The sequence below is a fragment of the Paramisgurnus dabryanus genome, chromosome 2 (assembly GCF_030506205.2).
Source record: "Paramisgurnus dabryanus chromosome 2, PD_genome_1.1, whole genome shotgun sequence".
Taxonomy (NCBI): domain Eukaryota; kingdom Metazoa; phylum Chordata; class Actinopteri; order Cypriniformes; family Cobitidae; genus Paramisgurnus; species Paramisgurnus dabryanus.
In genome coordinates this window covers 40,558,738-40,579,049 of record NC_133338.1, presented here as the reverse complement: position 1 = coordinate 40,579,049, position 20,312 = coordinate 40,558,738, and the positions used below count along the sequence as shown (strand labels likewise).

The 20,312-nt window shown below is 36.7% G+C and overlaps 2 protein-coding genes across 2 annotated transcripts; both read right to left on the bottom strand.

Annotated features, from left to right (window-relative positions):
- Positions 1-268: 268 nt before the first annotated feature.
- On the bottom strand, positions 269-4,606 carry slc25a44b (solute carrier family 25 member 44b). The gene is made up of 4 exons (XM_065289249.2): positions 4,503-4,606; positions 3,291-3,947; positions 3,035-3,162; positions 269-2,643 (listed from the first exon to the last, which is right to left on the bottom strand). Exons 2-4 carry the CDS (start codon positions 3,907-3,909, stop codon positions 2,452-2,454), a joined length of 939 nt encoding a protein of 312 aa, XP_065145321.1. The 5' UTR covers positions 3,910-3,947; positions 4,503-4,606; the 3' UTR covers positions 269-2,451.
- A 1,734-nt stretch (positions 4,607-6,340) lies between these two features.
- Positions 6,341-10,101, bottom strand: oaz2b (ornithine decarboxylase antizyme 2b). Its single transcript, XM_065289250.2, is given in 6 exon segments — positions 6,341-6,788; positions 7,436-7,521; positions 8,010-8,182; positions 8,512-8,592; positions 8,594-8,666; positions 10,067-10,101. Coding segments are annotated over 6 exon segments (564 nt in total). The 5' UTR covers positions 10,087-10,101; the 3' UTR covers positions 6,341-6,657.
- Positions 10,102-20,312: the final 10,211 nt, after the last annotated feature.

The window sequence follows — 20,312 nt, the reverse complement described above, 5'->3', positions numbered from 1 at the left end:
TTGCACACTGTAAGATAGTGGTTTGGCCCCAGTAATGGAGTCTGTGTCATTGTGTTTTGGCTGAGACGTGGATCATTGGCAGCACTTTCCTTTCCCGCAGGGCTGAGGTCCTATCACAGCACAAGTTAATCACAAAAGCACATTACACCATATCACAAAATATTGCGGCAAACACACCGATAACAGGCCATTGTTCTTTTGTACTCATAAAACAGATTTATAATTCACATTTTAATAATATAATTGATAAAATGGCACATTTTGTGTGTATTAGGGTTATATAAATTCAGCAGCACATTAATACAGTGCAAGTATTTCATTTATTGGTCTTGTTTATGTTGTAACATTATGCATAACGTGGTAAAATCATAACTTCGAATCCATCTCAACACAGCATGCAATACATAAGCTGAAACGTATGTATTGAACAATATATTGTTCTGTTGAAAAACATTTTTTTCTATTAGCTCAGCTCACGCTGGAGGAAAGTGGTTAACGTATCAAATCCATCCACAGAAACATCATGTTTTATTGATGTAATCATACAAAATTAAGATTTGAAATTGAAGCGTAATATCTTCCTTTGCCCCGAGTTTGATTTCAAGCAACTGTCACATAAATGTAGCTACAGCGAAACATGTGTCTCATCATTGACCCCGGGCTGTACAGACGCACTGCTGTGTTGGCACTAATCATTAAATCAGAGAAGAAAGAAACTCTAGTGCCCAAAGACAAACGCACTGTAGGAGGTACTGCACTTGCCCTGAAATTGAACTAATGAATATTCCCTTCCCACATACTCGGAGTAAACCTATTGGTAAGGTTTGTTCATCTTTGGCTTCTGCTGCAGAAGGCAGTGCCAATAGATAAAGCAAATTGTGATTTTTTTGCAAATATAACATTACAGCTTTCAATGCAGTTTGACCTGGGTGCCAAACGATTTTTACAGATTATTTGTCTGAACAACCTTTCTGGTATTTCAATATTTATTTTAGACACATTAAGGTGCTAGTTTTGATCAGAGACCAAAGGTTCCTACACACTAAAAAATGCTGGGTTTCTTTCAACCCAGCGTCGGGTCAAAAAAGGACAAGCCCAGCAACTGGGTTGAAATAAACTGAGAAAGTGTTTATATTAGACCAAACAATGGGTTAAAACAACCCAGCATTTTGGGTTGAAACAACCAAGAATGGGTTAAATTACAACCCAAGGGACTGGGCTCATCCCTTATTGATCAAACACTGGGTTGAAAATAACAGGAGAGTAGTTTTAATATTCAAGGCTAAACAATGTCACAGGAGTGTGTATTGTGTTTCTAAAGTTTTGCTGATGGGTCTAAAATAAAACTGAAGGATAAACCCCCAGAAAAAAAGCAAAGCGCTTTTAAACAGGAGCAGGGCATCTGGCAACACTCTGTAAGTGCCTGCTCTCTAGTGGTGATAACAAGAATAGCACAATGAAGAATCATGGCACAATGGCTAGATTTGCTTTTTCCAATGCAACATTTACACATAAACAAGTTTTCTTATAGAAATCACTCAGTGGTACAAAAACATACAAGAGGTTGAGATTAGAATTAATTTTCACTTTGATTTAGCTTTTATAAGACACTCTTAAAATAATAATAATAATAATAATAATAATAATTCCTTTCATTTATATAGCGCTTTTCTCAGTACTCAAAGCGCTTTACATATGAACGGGGGAATCTCCTCAACCACCACCAATGTGCAGCATCCACCTGGATGATGCGACGGCAGCCATATTGAGCCAGAACGCCCACCACAATCTTAAACTAATGGGCACACTCACTTTTTATAACTTTGTATATTTTACAATGTCAAATACACACATTTTTCTTGAACATTTGCTCAGTTATGGCAAACTGAAACATCCCACATCCCAAATTGATACTCCACAAAACAACTAAAAGCACATTTAGCTTACAACAATGTGCAAATCAAAATATCTGGTTACAGAAAATAAACATTATAGTGTATGATAAATCATACTCTTATTAATGATTAAATGTAATTCTTGGGAAATCTGTTTGTTGCATACAAAATATTAAAAAGTAACATTATGTGTCTTATTCTATATCTTTTTAAAATTAACAATGACAAAATTAACATTTAAAATAGATTTAAAATACCAGTAATACAGCAATTATGAATAAATTAAAAACACCAATTACTCTAAAACATTAAATCTGTTCAATGATCATATCTATTTTAAAAATACGGTCAGAAAATGTGCCTCAAACCTGAGCAGTGTTCTCCACTGAAAGTTACATACAAGCTGCACTCTTAGCTAAATAATATTCCCATAGCCATCCAAAAATAAATCTGCCTCGTCAAAATGAATCATGAAAAAGGCAGGGCAATTTAAAGGCAAAATGGAGTGAATAAAGGTAAGGGAAAGTTACTGAGACACTGTAGTGTTGTTGTTTGTTTACCAGTGTCGGGAGTCAACCAGCTCTGGTCGTAGACTGAGTTTTTTAAGAGTTTCATAACCAACCACCATGACTATAGCTGTGGGTGTGGATGATATGATGCGAGCAGAAAGGCCCTTGGTCATTCCCCAAAGTCCTTCCTCTCTCATCAGCTGGTTAAAGGTCTCAATGACTGATGTCCTGCCCTCCACCTACCCAAGGAAACAATGAGATATTAAGTCATTATTTACATTATTTGGGGGGTTTTAGTATAGCATTCCTTATCCAAAATTCTATTAGGGACAAATTAAGAACAGCATAACAATTATCATGCCTTATTATGCCTGTGAGTAAGGTCAAGCCATCACTTTTTTGCCATTTATCTTCATAAACACCCGTTCAACACAGCCACATTTGCATGCAAACACCTGCCTTATGCATCACACTACTTACACCGAATGCAGTTCTCTTGCACTGACTATTAATTGATTTGCATGTACATTTGTTGTGTAAAAGTGTAAATGCACTCAGGGACACATTTACACTCCTACTACATGAGAGTTTCTGGTTTGATTGTGTAGTTACTGTATGCAAAGGCATTACCTGAACCCTGGCCCTGACCACATCCATAGGATTGGTGACAGTAGAGGCAGTAGCGGCTGCTAGAGGTCCAGCCATTGCCTGCAGCACTAGATGAGGGCAGTCACTGGGAGCCATCTTAGACAACTGCTCTGTGTAGAAAATAAAAACAAAACAAGTTACATCTATGCACTTGGCAGATGCTTTAATCCAAAGCAACTACATTGCATTACAACTACAATGTTAAAAAAAATGATTTGGTTCGAACCCATCATCTCACCTGCATAAAAGTGGTAAAATGGCCACCACACTGCACTATTGGGGATGTAGGTAAGGAGGGACGCCACGTAACCTCGGTAGAACCCATAGATGCCATCTGCAGCAAATATCTGTGCAATAATGCCTCTCGTCTGGCCAAAAGATATGGCTCCTGATGTTGTGGGTTTAACTTTAAAGCGGGTAAGATGCTCCCCTTGGCCCTGCATCATGAGTTGCTGGGATATTACATCGATGGGAACAGTAATACTCTGGGCCACCAGTGATGCTGACCCACCTGCAACTAGTGACTTCAGCGTATTGTCTTTAGAATAGTTGGAAACATACTTCCTCACCAGCTCATATGTGGTTATGTACGCCTGCCCTGATATAAGCGTGAACGTGTTCACCATAAAGCCTCTGTAAAGTCCTCTCAAACCCTCAGCTCTGAGAATCTTACGGAAAGCATCGTAGGTCCCGGTGTAGAGAGATTTCCCTTTCTGAACCTGCAGCCTGGTGCGGATGAGCATGGCCGGGTAGACTGTGACACGGATGGCCATAGTCATGAATACTCCAAAGGAGTAAAACTTGCGCTTGTCCAGGTCCTCCCATTCTATGATCTGAATGTTCCGCTTCTGCTGCATGCTTCCAGCCTTTAGTGCCCGGCATCAATCCTGGGGCTCTTGGAAAATGACAGGGAGTTATTAATCATTTTAAGTATAAATAAGAAAATGTACGTGCTTACTTTTTTAAGTAGTATTATGCAAATCCTAAATATATGATGTGGTGGAATAAAAAAAAAAACTACAAAACTACATTACATAACTAAGCTGTACCATTGAAAAAACTTCAGGTCAGGATAACTTCCTTATATTCACATACAATGACACAGAGAGCTTCTGTTATAACCTGTAGTACTTTGCTCTGCTTTCTGATCAGCATGTTACCGGTGTGATCGTTCATTATAATGTCAGACTGCTGCTTGTGTACATTAACAACAGTCATGTATAGGCTGAATGCTAGTTCACTGTCAACACGAGACACATGCTTTTTAAAAATGTTTCACCTAATGAACAGATAAAACAAATAATCCGACGATCATGCAAGCTTCAGCTCTCATGTAAAAACACATGCCATAAAAAAATGCTTTGGGCTAAGTTAGCATAACACGAGGGCTCTTGCTCTTAACCGTCTATGACACCCTGATTACGTTTACCAGTACCAACAGATACCTTACCGTACAGCAGATGTTTCAGTTGTATTGCATACTTAGGATGACATTAGTGGTATGAATGTCCAGTAAAGTATGGTATGGTATGGTAGCATTAGCTTTAACCAGAGTCGTATAATAATAGAGTTACGACACTCACATAGACGTCCGTTGTAAGAATGGAATGCGGAAGTAACAGCGTTTCATGTAGTGACCGGTAGTGACGCATAGTTCCAAACGCAGCACTGAAGCCCATTCATTTCAATGGCACCTGCTGGAAAATCGATGAAATTACCGTTTCTCTTTACATTTTCGGACATTTCATTAATATAGTCAACAGTGATATTTTATGAACTCTGCTGTAGGTAATGATTATCGTTAATAATAACTAGTAAAAATTTTATATTTTAATGAGTTGTGTATAATGTGTGAATAATATAGATTTAATGGTTTAATATTTTATTACTGGTGGCCATCTACTTTATACTTATCTTATTTATATATTACGAGTAACACTAGGGGGCAACAGCGACAAGCTAAATGCCTTATAAGAAAGTCACACTGCTTTGCTGCTATGTGTTTCATTGTGTTTGGTAAGTAATACGAGTGATGTATCCTCGAAAATCATGTATGATTATATTAACATTTAATGTGAATTTAAAATATGAATTTAGTGTGTTTCTGTTATGCTTCACTGTTACAAATAACCGCGTTGGTGATCTTTTTTGTGATTTTAATATAGTAAAAGTGTGTAGGTATTATGTTTTTAGCAGATTTATACCTATTTATATAGCCATATTTTGCTACAAAAATAAAAGATAAACTGTGTTGCTGTAGTTGGTATAGATAACCACAGTTATATTTGGGTCACAATTAACTGTTTATCTTTATTAACTGATTTACTGTATTTCCATCACTCCCTAGTAAAAAAAACCCGTTATAAACACAGTAAGTATAGTGATCAATTCCCATTACAAGCTAATATTTACCTAAAATAGCTGAAAACCTATGCAAACAGATTGACAACCCTGCTTGGTTTGGAACTGTAGAACTTTACATGAATCACGTGACCGCGCGGCGGCGAGATCAAAGCGTTTCGTAACTCTGTTATTATACGACTCTGGCTTTAACTATCCACCGGTAGCGATGGTGATGACGCTGCTAGCGTCACTCTGAACTGACCAATCAAAGTCCTCTGATCTGACATGCTGTTAAAGGTTAAAGTCAAACAGAGGCATCATGCGTTCGTCCTTTTGTGCAAGTAAAATACACATTCATAAACTGTCACTTAACGGGAAACGAGGAGAAATGACCACAAAAGTAAGTTGTAAAGCTTGGTTTTTATAGTCTGGAACGTGTCATCACGTAAAGTATATCATTCAGATATCAAATGTGTGCTGAGTTTGTCACAACATAGAAAAATGTGTTATTAACCACCCAATAAATTTGAATGATAGAAAAAACGACAAGTAAATAAAATAAGTTGTCAAAGTCTTGGAAAAATAGGCAAGATGGGGGCGTGTCCGCTGTCGACGCTGAAACCACGCCCTACAACCTGCTCGCGATCGTGTTAGGGGCGGGGCCATGCGTGGTTGAGCTCAAAACTCAGTGAAAACCTGTTTAACGATACCTGTAATTTAGTACTACATAGTTTACAGTCTTTTTGGCATATTTCAGCAAAACATTTCTCATATTTATAATGTGTTTAGAAACAATTTCAAGATTGGCTTTACAGGGACTTTAATACAAATTATCCCAAATCCTAAATTTGTGAAATGTGTTGCAATTTATGTCTACCTTCAGCAAACTGCAGAAACCTTATGCGGCCACAACTCAAGAGATGCACATATCTGTCCAGTGGTAAGTGCAGTTGAATTTGGTTTATTTATGATTTTACTGAATCATTTTCAGCAATGAAACAACATGTAGGACTTGCTAAAGGTTTTCCCTTTACATATTCATTGTACATACGAGAACATTATGAAAGTTATTTTGAGTGTGTATCTTGGAATGCTTTCACCTATCACATATCACAGGGATGTTATCTGACATTTGAGTAATTTACCACATAAACAACAAACCAAATATTTTGCTGCTGTTTGAATTAATTAATAAATAAGATGCTGAGAACAGTGGTGCACTACACAACAGTCTATTAAAATGTGTCTGTTACGCCTTGCAGTCATTCTTCTGATGAGTGAATTTGTTGTATTGTGTAGACCATGAGACGCAAATCTCCTGCCGTAGATGCTATTAAATCATCTGGTTTCACAAGCTCAAATCCCAGGCAGAAAAATGTTCTTGTAAGGAGAGCTGGAAAAGAAGGGGAAAATTTTAGAGATTATTCTTATTGAAAGAATTGGCAACTTCCACAAACACTACATTTTGTAAGGTAGTGCATATGTACATATATTATACCAATTTATGCTGATGTGCCTTGATGAGAATGTCTTAAAAGGTAGTTGACTGTAATATCTGTTTTATTGTGATTCGTTTTATTCAATTGAACAATTTAAACAATTGAGTTTTACAGTTTTGGAATTCATTCAGCCGATCTCCGTGTCTGGCGGTACCACTTTTAGCATAGCTTAGCATAATTCAATTTTCCTTCAGTCTTAGTATACAATTTAACTACAGAAGAGTCAAGTTTTAAATAAAAATTTGAAACTCTTTGGTTATTTTTGAGCGTGATGCTAATGGATACAGATTCAATGAATTATGCTAAGCTATGCTAAAAGTGGTAACGCCCGACCTGGAGATCATCTGAATGGATTCTAAAACAGTAAAAAACAATATTATATAACTCTAGGGGACCTGCAAAATATGCCTTTTTTTCAAAAAAGTGCAGTGTCCCTTTAAGTTGAATAATTCCAAAGAGTTGTACATTTCCAAACAAATCAAAGCAAACAGACTAATTGAACTTGCTTAATTATCATACACAGAGCTTATTCTGAACTTACATGCATCTGGCCTGCTCTTCGTGAACCACACAAAGACATGATTGATCTTCAGTTTTTCTTCAGCAAACTCCAAAACACTGGTGAATCTTCAGGTGAAAAAGACCCAAGTATGTAAAGGAGAACACACACAGCCAACACACTTCTATCAGTATCTCCATAAATAAAATGTATGGCTAGCCTATATAACGAATTTGCCCTTGAGACAGAGTCAGAATGGAGAAAATACTGTAGTTATGCAAGACCTTTTAGGTCAGGCATAGAAAGCTATGAAACATTCATAACTTTCTTAATGTGACAGAAGTGGGGCTCAGTGATCCAGTTACACAGTGCAGTCTTCAGGCATGTCTCATGGCATTAAACTACTTAAAGTACAAAACTTCTCTTTTTTTTGCTCCAGACTTTTATCGCTAGTAAGTCGTTTAGATTATTTTTATTAACTTTTACAAAATTTCATTTCAATCTTGAATCTTATTGAATATAAAAGGGGGAAGTCTATCAAATTTCTACCATACAAAAGTTTATTTTAGCAGTATGCTTTCAAAACAAAAGTCTTAGATCAAATAATGTCACATACCCTTCTCTTGTGCCTTTGAGAAGTTCTCCATTTGCTATACCAACAGAAAGGCTGTGGCCAGAGAGCAACGTCTGCATGCTCCATGATAACTGATCATTTAGCTGGTACTTAAAGTGCAGAACAGATGATCCACTGTCAAGTGAGGTAACCTTTTTCACAGTTAACTTTCCAACCTGCGTTAAATGAAACACCAAGTAAAAACTGTGAGTTGGACAGTGGCATAGGGTGGGTTGCAAAAAAATCAGTTGGTTGTTGCAGTGAGTTTTGTCCTATTAATGACAATGGTTTTGATATAGGTATTTCGGGAATGCAATTAAACTTTTAATTTATACAATGGCAATGAAAATCTTCTAAAAGTGAACTAATTTCATTCTGTATTTCTAAATGTATTTTTTTCGGCATATTTTCATTAACAAGTGGGTCGTAGAATAAAAACCCTTGGTGTGAACCACAAAGGCATTATGTTAAAAAAATAATATCTTGAATATGATTTTAGCCTTACCTTGTAAAGGATGACATCTTGAGTCTGATCGGTGGGTGTCTCTTGCCCAGCTGTGAGGATCCTCTTTGATGGAGGGGCATCAGGAACACCACAGAGGCCCTGGTACCCCCTGCCTGACCCAGTTCAGCACACATGCTGAATCCAAAAGTACAGTGCTGCACAGACACAAGAGAACAGAGACCTGCTATAACAACACTGACATTTTTAATAAACTTGTTATTGCCAATCTTCTAGAAAGGGTCGCACACTTGAACTTTGAGTTTAATATAATATCCAAGGAATTCATGATGAATAAACAAGACACAGCAAGTCTTTTTTCAAAATTACTTACAGTGCATTTAATCTACATTTTATTTGTTCCCTTGGAATTAAACTTACAACCTTTGCTTCATCAACTGTGTTATAGGAACACGTATTTCTCCCCAGATCAAACCAGTCGTGAGCCCCATTCACTTCCATAGTATTCTTTTTTCCTAGTATGGTAGTAAATTGGGCTCACTAACGGTTGGTTATAAACATTCCTCAAAATATCTTCCTTTGTGTTCATCAGAACAAAGAATTTATACAGGTTTTAAACAACGTGAGGGTAAGTAGGCTAACCGATGACAGATTTTTTTATTTGGGTAAACTATCCCTTTTTTAATTTAGTTTTTGTTAATGTTAGTACCGGTAGTTGTTCCTGTTAGTTCACTGTACATAAACAAATGTTACATATAACACACCTTTTGGTTAAAAAAAAAGATTAGTTAATGCTCCAAGAGCTAATGCCAATAAATGCTGTGATTGTTAGTACATGTTAGCTAATGCATTGCTAAGTAATGTGAACAAATACAATATTGTAAAATGTTAGCCGTTTATTTGTTATTTTAATCCTATTCAAAAAGCTTTTAATTCTGCAATGCATGTATAGACGCTCCCCTTTCTCTTTGGTTTCGTAATATCTAGCAGTACAGTGTGAACGGCGCGCGCGCAATTGTGATACTGCTTGCTGTTAATCTGAAACGTTATGGTGGTGTTTAAAACAGAATTAAAACAAAAATCAGATGATTTAATAATAGAGAAAAAAACACAAGGGCAAATCTGATGTGTACGATGTAAACTGTAAGGCTGATCTACCGTACTGTACCGCGAAACAACAAGTACATCGTGTTCAACTCTGCTAGCACAAATACGGTACACCGTCACTCACGACTAGGGAACACAATGGTAACATCACGGAGTCATGTATGGAGGAAGGATGCTGGGGAGGGTAGTTTGCTTTATGTGATGGATTTGCCGTGAATGTAAACTTATGCATAATTATGTATCTTAACCCCTTATCCCATTTCATCGTTCAGTGTTGCCAAGTAATAGAAACAGAGTTAATGGCTATGTTTTCGATCGTTATATTTTATTATTATATTATCTTTAATAATATGCTTATTCATTTATTACATTTTTGCTTGAGTAAAGTCTCAATACATGTCGTGGAAACCAACGGTTTTTAAACGCTAAATAATGTCCCAATAAACACCAACTAACCCGAATAAAAAACAACAATACGGATTTTACTCACCTTGCTTTTGTGTTGATCATATTGTTTCTTATCGATTAGTTGCTTGTAAAGTAGTCTGTGTACTACTGCGCACTTGTCCTTCTGTAGTTACCGCGTCCTCGCGAATGAATGAAGTGAGTCTATCACTTCAGTTACAGCATCAATGCTCATGTTTGTTCACTGATGGGAGGAGGTATCTGGATAGTGAGCAGAAATAAAGATTTTTAAAACAATTAACGCTTAAATATTCTAACGTGTTATTATCCAGTCCAAATGTTTAATAGCTTATCTCGAGTGTGGTTGTGACTGATCTGAAATCGATCATTCTCATATTACATCAGGGACTTTAACAGGACAGCTTTGTATATTAAAAATTATATATTAAAATATAGTTTTAAAGCACGGAACGAGTTTTTAACTGCAGTTTATTCTCAAAATGCAATGTTGCTACAAAAACGGTTCACTTTTTAAATTAAGAACCAGTCTGACGTGTAATGCGTAAAAATCAGCAGCAGAGGGTGCTATAATCGCAATATCTCTATTCTGTTATTCATAGGTGTTGGAAGCAAATCTAACTCCCATTCATTCTTTTCACTCTTTCTTTGTATGCATTTAATCATATTTATATAATTGACTGCAGATGGGTGTTACTGTAGCTCAGTTGGTAGCACATTGCATTGTCAGAGTAAAGGGTTTGATTCCCAGTGAAGACTTACTCATAAAAATCTGTTCTTTTAAGTCACTTTTTATAAGAACGTCTGCAAAATGCTTGTTGTCTATAAATATTTTCATACTTATTTTCATACATATAAGCCTTCTTTAAAAATGTAAATGGACTTATATTTATGGTCAGAAGATAATTATAGAAACTATAGAAACTTGGTGAACATGCAGCCAAATATATACAATTACTTATTGTATTAAATTGAACCTTAATGCAATACAAGACATTTTGGAAACAAAAAGAGCTAATAAGAAAATAAACAAAATTGTATAAAACTAAATAAACAGATAAGAAAAAAATATGTTAATGATATTTTAGTGTATGTATACAGATAAGCTTTTATCTCCCAAATGGAAGTCCTCAACAAGTAAACAAGCAAATATGCTGAGTGAATGTTTTTATTGTTTGGATATGCGTGGGCAGGCAATTAAGGGTAGAGGTTTAAGAAGGGAGAGCGGTTAGTAAAGCTGGGCTGCATAGCTTTACTTTCTTAAAAATGACATGCTACAGAAAACCAATTAACACATTAATTTGGTGATTTTATGATTTTGGCATCAGAGCAAAACTTTGCCTAATATATCAAAATAATTTTATAAAATAACTTAAAATGATATGACTTCAGAAATGACTCAACCAAAAAACATGATTCGGCTGCTTAGTGTGCAGTAAGAATGTCTCTTGGCAGTGCAGACTGGCCTCCCTCACTTTGCTTCATTAGATAAAGAGTCATGAAGCGGAGGCTGGTCATTTGCACGGCTGAGACTAAGGGGAGGGTTGTCTAATCTTCCTCCGTACAAACATGACTCTGGAAGGTTGTGGTATGTCTCTGCTGTGGGGGCTGCAGAGGGTCAGACTGAGGCCAAGGCAGGTGGTATACATCAGCCAACGAGTGACATCGTTACCCCCACTACCCTCTAAACATTCGGATGTACTGCCAGCTGAGCAGGATCAGGGGAAGAGAATATGGCTTTTTCTATATATATATATATATATATATATATATATATATATATATATATATATATATATATATATATAATACTGTACTAAATATAAGGAGTTTAAATGCAAGACCTAAGTGCGACTGACATGTTTTCTAGTAAATTAGTATTTTTTCATCAGGCTCTTATTTGTTTAGGTTCAGTAATTTCACTTAAATGGCAATAAAAAGATTATTGGTCAGTAATTGAAATGCCTTATTTTCACAAATGTCACTTTAGTTATTTAATTTCGCTGCAAAACCCTCTGTTCATACAATCTTTTTTGGAAAAAAACATTGCAAATAATGAAAGTCAGAATGTAAAAATGAAGAAACTGAACCACACATTAGGGGGCGCTGTGATCCATGTCACTGCCACATTCAGGTTGTATTCTGGTTAATGGACTCACAAGGGGACCTAAGGGGCTGTTAATACACTTGGTATTACAATGTGTTTTCGTTAATTGGATCATAAGTGGACGAGAGAGACACATTACATTTAAACCTGGTATTTAAATCCGTCTCTTTTGTCCACTTTTGACCACTTCTGTCCTGAATACTGTGAGGGGGTGGTCTGACGAGACGGTGGGCGAGTCTCTCTGCTGTCATTCAAACGTGAGCGGGAATAATGATGAGTTTATATATGGACGCGAACTAATATTATGTCGGAGTTCGCTGCTTATGTTGTAAGTAAACATGCTGCACAGTGTTTTATACATGTATATGTTAGCTTTCTCTGAATTTTCAGCGCAATTGATGAAATAAGATCACGCAACTTTCACACGCTTGCAAAATGAAACTGCGGAGATCAGCCGCTTTAGTTTTATCAATGAAAGGCTAAAAATAGCGAAGTACACTGTGTGTTCCCGCCAGAAGTCAGAAAAGATGTAAAACATTGTGCTCAGTACCTAAGATTAGATAAATGTGCGGAGAAAAGGTGGTTGCGTGTGGTTGTTCGAACACATTCAACCAAATGTGCGTTTACACTACAAAAGCAATCCGATCGAAAGGGGTTTCGACTAACTCTGAATGTGGTTGAAAGTGGTCGAAAGTGGACGAGCTCAAAATGTTTTGAACACAGTTTAGTCCTGGCAGGTGTAAACAGCCTCTAAGTTTGAATGTGATCTACACCGATTTGTGTGCCATCATTCATCTAGTTTGTCTTCTGTGCGCTTAGAGAAATTTGTTAGCAGAATCCTTTAAACATATTTTTTTAGCAAAACTGTATTGCTATATGGCCTGAGGCCAGGATTTGGCTGATTTGAAGCTAAGGTATATGATAAAAATACGTTCTGAGACCAATCGGTTAAAGGAAAATACCACCGTTTTTTTATATTTTACTTTGTTCTTACCTCAACTTGAATTACTACATCCCTTTCTTTTTTCAATACGTGCATTTCATCTTTGCAAAGCGCGTCGTTAATGTGTTAGCATTTAGCCTAGCCCCATTCATTCCTTAGGATCCAAACAGGGATGAATTTAGAAGCCACCAAACACTTATATGTTTTCCCTATTTAAAGACTGTTACATCAATAGTCACATAAGTATGGTGGCACGAAATAAAACATGGCGATTTTGGATAAAATTTGAAGTATATTGTATGGCGGAAGAGCACTTTGTTTCCAGCACTTCGACCTTGGCGCACAGTAACATCATCACTTCCCCTCTCACTGAGTATGAGTGAAAAGGCGGAGTTCACCGGAGTGATGATGTTACTGCGCCATAGGTCGGAGCGCTGCAGACTAATGCCGAGTTCAGACTGCATGATTTTCAAAGTAGTCGGATCATAGATCTTTTCACACTGCATGACTATCTGGGGTAGCGTTCAGTCACTGCAGTTTTCACACTGCACGATGGATTGGCGACAGGGGGTTTCACACAGCATGACTTTACCATAGGAAAAATCGCCAACAACTTTGTCCTGATCCACAAACTACGTCTCACAACCAAACGTATGCGAGAAGTGACAAGGAAATAACACGAGGTCACGCGTGCAGACCGGCGTTCTCATGTGACACTGAGATTATTATTAAAAATGGTAGCCCGCAAGAAGTTTGCTATACAAATTGCATGTGCGTTCATTTCTGAACCAAATTCATGCTTGCTGATATTGTGGTCTGCACCTTCATAAGTTAACTCCTTCCCAAACTTTCAGCTGCCCAGTATGTTGCTCTCTCATTGGCTATAGGTCATCAACTATGTTATTTTCAGTCAGAACACATTTCACACAGCATGATTTTGAATCGACGATAGGTCCAGATATTTAGCATGCCAGATATCTCACAGGTGTCAGCGACTTGTCAGCGATTCTCTCAGATCACGTCTTTGATAATTCACACTGTGTGATTGTCACTAGCATGCATGAGCACCAATTTGCCTTTGATTTCGGACATTTGTCGCCGATTTCGCAAAACCTGTCGGCTAGTCAAAATGAGGGCTAAAATCGTGCAGTCTGAACTCGGCATAAGTGCTCTTCCGCCATACAATATAGTTTTAATTTTTTAGCCACAATCGCCACGTTTTATTTTGTGCCACCATATTTACTCTTGTAACCTTGTAACGGTCTTTTAAATAGAGAAAACATGGAAGTGTTTGGTGGCTTCTAAATTCATCCCTGTTTGGATTCTATAAGGAATGAATGGGGCTAGGCTAAATGCTAATACATTCACAAAGCACTGTGCAAAGATGAAGTGCACGTGTTGTAAAAAGATAGGGATGTATTAATTTGTCTAAGTTGAGGTAAGAACATAGTAAAATATTGAAAAACGGTGTTGTTTTCCTTTAATATCATTATCTCATTTTTGACAAAGGTGGCTTTTTGCGGCTTTTGCATCTGAGCACATTTTCATCACAACTGAGAACAGACATGTAAGAAATGCTATTATATTGTATAAATAAATAAAAAGTTATGATGTCTTAAATTTTTAAGTTGGCTGTGCCATTTCAGCTTACTAATATAAATTCTGACCAGTGATAAATTGCTATATCTCATAAAACAAGTTGAAATTGATTAATCTAATTTGAGAAGTAAAACACAGATATTACATACTGACCACATAATTATTTTGCAGTATAGTTATTGTGTATACAGCAATATGTTTTTCATTAAGATATAACAAGCATAATGGAAACAAACAGTTGGAGAGATGGCAGTGTAGCTGAACTCTTTATGTTTTGTAGCACTGAGCATTGAATCTATAGCAACCATCAGCTGACACTAACAATAGCTACTGTAAAATTCATTAACATCAGCAAATATTTTTGTGAAGTGATAAAACAGCCACCCTTTATCACAAATATGACCCCGTCTGAGAACACCAGGCTAAAGTCTCAAAATCTGAGAAAACAAGCATCAAAGCACCATTAATTTCAGTCTTCGACATGACTTTAGCTGGGTTTTTACAGGCAGGGTCACAAATTAATAGAGATCTGTTCGATACAATATGCATTGTGTTGATAATAAATCAAGAGCAATTTTGAAACAAAAAAAATGCTTGCGTTCAGTTAATTGTAATATAATAAAAGAACCACACCACTACAATCTTGATCATTTTAATTTCTCAAAAGTGTGTTGCGCTTTATTATTTTATTATTTTAAATGAGATTTTTGCTGCATGACCTGAGCAAGCACCTGTCTTCCTGGCTGTATTGATGTCAATAGGCCTTTTGTCTTTAATCTGAATCCTACTACTCCACACACACACACTGTCCACTTCTCTGGGCATAACTGTTTCCCATATTATGTAAACAACAAAGGGTGAGTGAGGTTTTGTTTAAAAAACTTTTACCTATCGCAGCTTCCCGCTGTGCGGCTGAGTCAACACAGAGTTTTATACGAGTTTGTAGTTTCAGCTATGCAATAATCACATTTTTGATCTCGTGCATTTACGCTACTTTCTTTATTATCCCATATGGCCTCATTTCTTTAAAAGTGGCAGAAAGAGCACAGCATGGTGCGTCTGAATAATGCAGACTGTACCATCTACTAAAGTCCAGAGAGAGCGTCGTGCAGTTGTGGAAAGAAACAGGGGCTGACAGCCCTATGTGCAAAAGGGAGGGTCATTATGAAATATTCATCTGTCTTAGAGGTTGAGAATTTAGTTGATGTGATGGACAGCTGTGTAATGCCCAGGCCCTCTTGCTGGTGTGTTTAAAACTGCAAGTGACTGTCTCCTGTCTACCACAATGTTAACATATAGAGAGACTGATATTATGAAGATGCCGATTATAGGATGTTCAGTCAGCTTTAGGGAAATGTAAAGTGTCTTCCGGTTACATTTTAAAATTAAATGATTTACAACACAGTAAAATAATGGTTAAACATATGTACATTTTAGTCTGACACAGGAGTCCATATATATTTATTGGATTTTGTGTGATTAAAGTAAGACCCCTTCTGCCATATTGAGAAGGTAAATCTTAACAGATGCATACACACTGGCCCACTTAAGCTCCGTCATGCAAGCCCCTTATACAGCCCTTAACAGCTCCATGCCTCACTGCATCACTCCCCCGACTCGTGTTTAATATTTGATGAGATCAGTTCCCCTTGAATGGTTTTTGTGTTTCTTTACTTCTACTTTAAAGTACTTTGAGAAAGGTTTAAAATTGCTATATGAAGTTGTGCTTGCGACATCAAGAAGTAAGTCTTATGTGTGTGCTTGATGTTAATAACAAAAAGATTTTCATCAAAATTTTGTTTTAGTGCACTCAAAGAACACAACAGCAATAAAACATTGATATACTACATACTAATGAAGTGGTATAAACAGATTTGATAACAAATTGTGTGTGAGGTATTCAGTTCAATACTAATTACAATATTAAAGGGGACATGTCACAATACTTTTTAAGATGTCAAATAAATCTTTGGTGTCCCCAGAGCACATATGTGAAGTTTTAGCTCAAAATACCATATAGATAAATTATTATAGCATGTTAAAATTGCCACTTTGTAGGTGTGTGCAAAAATGTACCGTTTTGGGTGTGTCCTTTAAAATGCAAATAAGCAGATGAACTCCAAACGCTGATCACAATGATGGTGGTTTGATGCAATTCAAACTCAATTGTGCTGTGAATGTTTTTCTCTTTCGCTCTGCACTAAATGTTACTGCTGTGGTTGGATAGTGCAGATTAAAGGAATATTCCATTTTCTTAAAAGAAAAATCCAGATAATTTACTCACCACCATGTCATCCAAAATGTTGTTGTCTTTCTTTGTCCAGTCCAGAAGAAATTATGTTTTTTGAGGAAAACATTGCAGAATTTTTCTCATTTTAATGGACTTTAAAAGAGCCCAAAATTTAATACTTAACTCAACACTTAACAGTTTTTTTCAACGAAGTTTCAAAGATCTATAAACGATCCCAAACGAGGCATAAGGGTCTTATCTTACAATACGATTGTCATTTTTGACGAGAAAAATAAAAAATATGTACTTTTAAACCACAACTTTTCGTCTAGGTCAAGTCCAGCGCGACCTAACGTAAATGCGTAGTGACGTGGGGAGGTCACGTGTTACAAAACGCACATTTGCGGACCATTTTAAACAATAAACTGCCACAAAGACATTAATTAGTATCAGTTGACATACAACAACGTAGGAACGGTCCTCTTTCAACAGACTTGTAAAGACTGGGGCGGAGTTTGCGTTCGTCCTCTGTGACCTCTTGACGTCATGACGTATTGCGTGGGGTCAGCTGGGTCATCACGACCGGATCTACATGACGAGAAGTTGTGGTTTAAAAGTGTATATTTGTTATTTTTATTGTCAAAAATGACAATCGTTTTGCTAGATAAGACCCTTATGCCTCGTTTGGGATCATTTAGAGTCCTTTGAAACTCAGTTGAAAAAAACTGTTAAGTGTTGAGTTAAGTATTAAATGTTGGGCTCTATTAAAGTCCATTAAAATTAGAAAAATCCTGCAATGTTTTCCTCAAAAAACATAATTTCTTCTCGACTTAACAAAGAAAGACATCAACATTTTGGATGACATGGTGGTGAGTAAATTATCTGGATTTTTCTTTTAAGGAAATGGACTAATCCTTTAAGGGGCGGTATTATTATAATAAGAGCTCCTTATGACATCATAAAGAGAGCCAAATTTCAATTACCTATTTTTTCACGACCTTGTAGAGAATGGTTTACCAAAACTAAGTTACTGGGTTGATCTTTTCACATTTTCTAGGTTGATAGAAGCACTTGGAACCCAATTATAGCACTGAAACATGGAAAAGTCAGATTTTCATGCCATGGCCCCTTTAAACGCAGCATTTTGAGAGAGTATTTTTTTCTCATAGTTTATCATATTCTTTTCTATTTGGATCATCTGAATAATCAGTAGCTCATGTTTGCTTCTCTCAGTGTGAACCAAACCCAATTATTTAAGATCGAGCACTGAAGAGCCTCATTGGGAATTTGTTTTAATTTGTCCCATTTGGCAAATAGCATATGCAGAAGGAACAGAGCCAACATTTTAGTTCCCATCCAGTTTTCAGAGTTTTTGCTATTTCAAGCCTTGTTTTTACCCTATACATGGTCTTGATGGGACTTTCCTTATATTTTATAAACAGCTATGGGAGACAACAGTTTGGCTGGGAATACATTGCTTAAATGCATGGAATGTTTATGTAAGACACTGTCAAAACTCCATGGAGTTCAGATCCTAATTTTTCTCTATGGGAATGTGTTGCCCTTTGTTTTAACAGCATAACCTTTTATGTGCATTTTCCAGATTTAAACAGGAAACAAGGGATCACTTGTGAAAATATGAGGGAGGACATACAATTAATTAGATTTTGAATAAAAAATATGTTGATGTTTGTCTTTTAGCATGTGATCACGAGTCTTTTGGGTAGGAATATGAATGCTTAAAAGTGAAGAAAAAAATAGTGTTCGTCTTCATTGAAAGTTTCCTTTAATAGAGCAGATGAGAGATGGTAGAGGAAATTATAGCTTAACACTTGATCTTTTGTCAACATTATTGTCTTGACAGTTCAAGTGCATACTGATACAAGAGAAAGCTAAATGGGCCATGCTAATATTATTTGGTCATACTGTATGGTTCCATTGCTAAAAGAGGCCATAAGAGGTAAACAGGAAAAGGCTTTATTGTTGTAAGAATTACTCACCATAATCAATGCATTGAGTGAGTTTTTTCAACTCTGTGTCAACAATTGTCCCAGAGATTCTATGGCAATGGCTTGTTTTCATAGTGGTGTAAATGTCCCTGACCATGAGGCAATGAACTGTGGTGACTGTCATTTTATGGCTGATGACACACAAACACCAAACACCTCCAACACAGAGCGAGAGTGTTTCTTGAGGTTGGGAACTGTTCAAATCCCAACTGGGCATTAGGCTAATGTTACAAAGAGGAGACTTGGTGACCGCTGTTTGTGTCTACTGGCTCTTTAGTTGTGGAGTGGTGACAGCTCTATAGCCATTTTAGAGACAAGAAGTATTTTTGGGTGAACATCAGGCTCGTCTTTGAAAAATGTATGTGTGAAATTTGTGTCTACAAGGCCTTAAAGTGGATGCACGGAACAAACATGCACAACACAATCGTAAAATCTATACTGATAGTCTAATCAAGAATCAGCGATTAAAGTGATTCAATCTTTTAAAAAATAGTTTGTTTCCAGTATCCCTGCAATGTGTGTCTTGAACTTCACCTTTGAGCTGAAAAAGGGAAGGCTGAAGTAAATGGTGGATCCGCAGCACAGAGGACACATGGAACACAAGCTAAGTGCTGCTTTGCTCCCTGACACTGATGTGATGGGACGGGACCAGGGAGGCGTGAGGAGGAGGAGTATGGATCGAGGTGGCTTTGGGACAATGGAGCTGCTCTTCTCCAATAAAACGTGAAGGCCTCATCACAGGATTCTGGCCCAACTGTACAGGCTTTGTGTCAGAGTTTTACCCGAGAAATGAAAGGGAACTCGGATGAACGAATTACGGAAAAATCACTTGTGTAAGAATAAGCTGTACGTCACTATTACTATCATCTTTAAAATAATAACAGTGAATAAACAGCTTCTCACACAAAAAAATATGATCCCACTGGGGCAGTTCGCTTTAAAAAGATCATAGTAAAAGATAATAGTGTATAAAAAGATATGTACTATTTAGGTATATTAATTCTGTTTTAATATGTACCTTTGATGTACCACTATGCACTCTTTGGTAATATGTATCTCTCAGGAACTAACACAAGCTTTTTGGGAGCAAGGGTGTGCTTTTTGAATGAGTACTGGCCCAGTGATGGCCATGGACCATTTTTGACCTTGTTTTCTGTGTACACTCTCAAAAATTAAGGTGCTCCCAAAGTGTTTTATACAGGAATGTCAAAAAAGATTTTTTTTGTTTTCCAAAAATCCATTCAGTGAAATGTTTTTTAAACAACTATTTCTTTTTAATAGTCTTAAGAACCTTTCTTTACTACAAATCATTTTTTGCGCCTAAAGTGGGTTTTTTTGTGGCAAAGAGTAGCATCTTTATTTATTATTGTGTAAAGTACTAAAGGAAAGTTAATTTTCTAAAATGTTATTTTAAACCTTTAGCGT

What these genes read in the sequence shown, in the direction of transcription:
- slc25a44b (XM_065289249.2), bottom strand. Translation starts at nt 3,909, where the DNA reads ATGCAGCAGAAGCGGAACATTCAGATCATAGAATGGGAGGACCTGGAC. An exon ending in ATTTTACCACTTTTATGCAG is followed by an intron (nt 3,163 to 3,290) that starts GTGAGATGATGG and finishes TTTTCTACACAG; the next exon opens with AGCAGTTGTCTAAGATGGCT. An exon ending in TGGTCAGGGCCAGGGTTCAG is followed by an intron (nt 2,644 to 3,034) that starts GTAATGCCTTTG and finishes TTCCTTGGGTAG; the next exon opens with GTGGAGGGCAGGACATCAGT.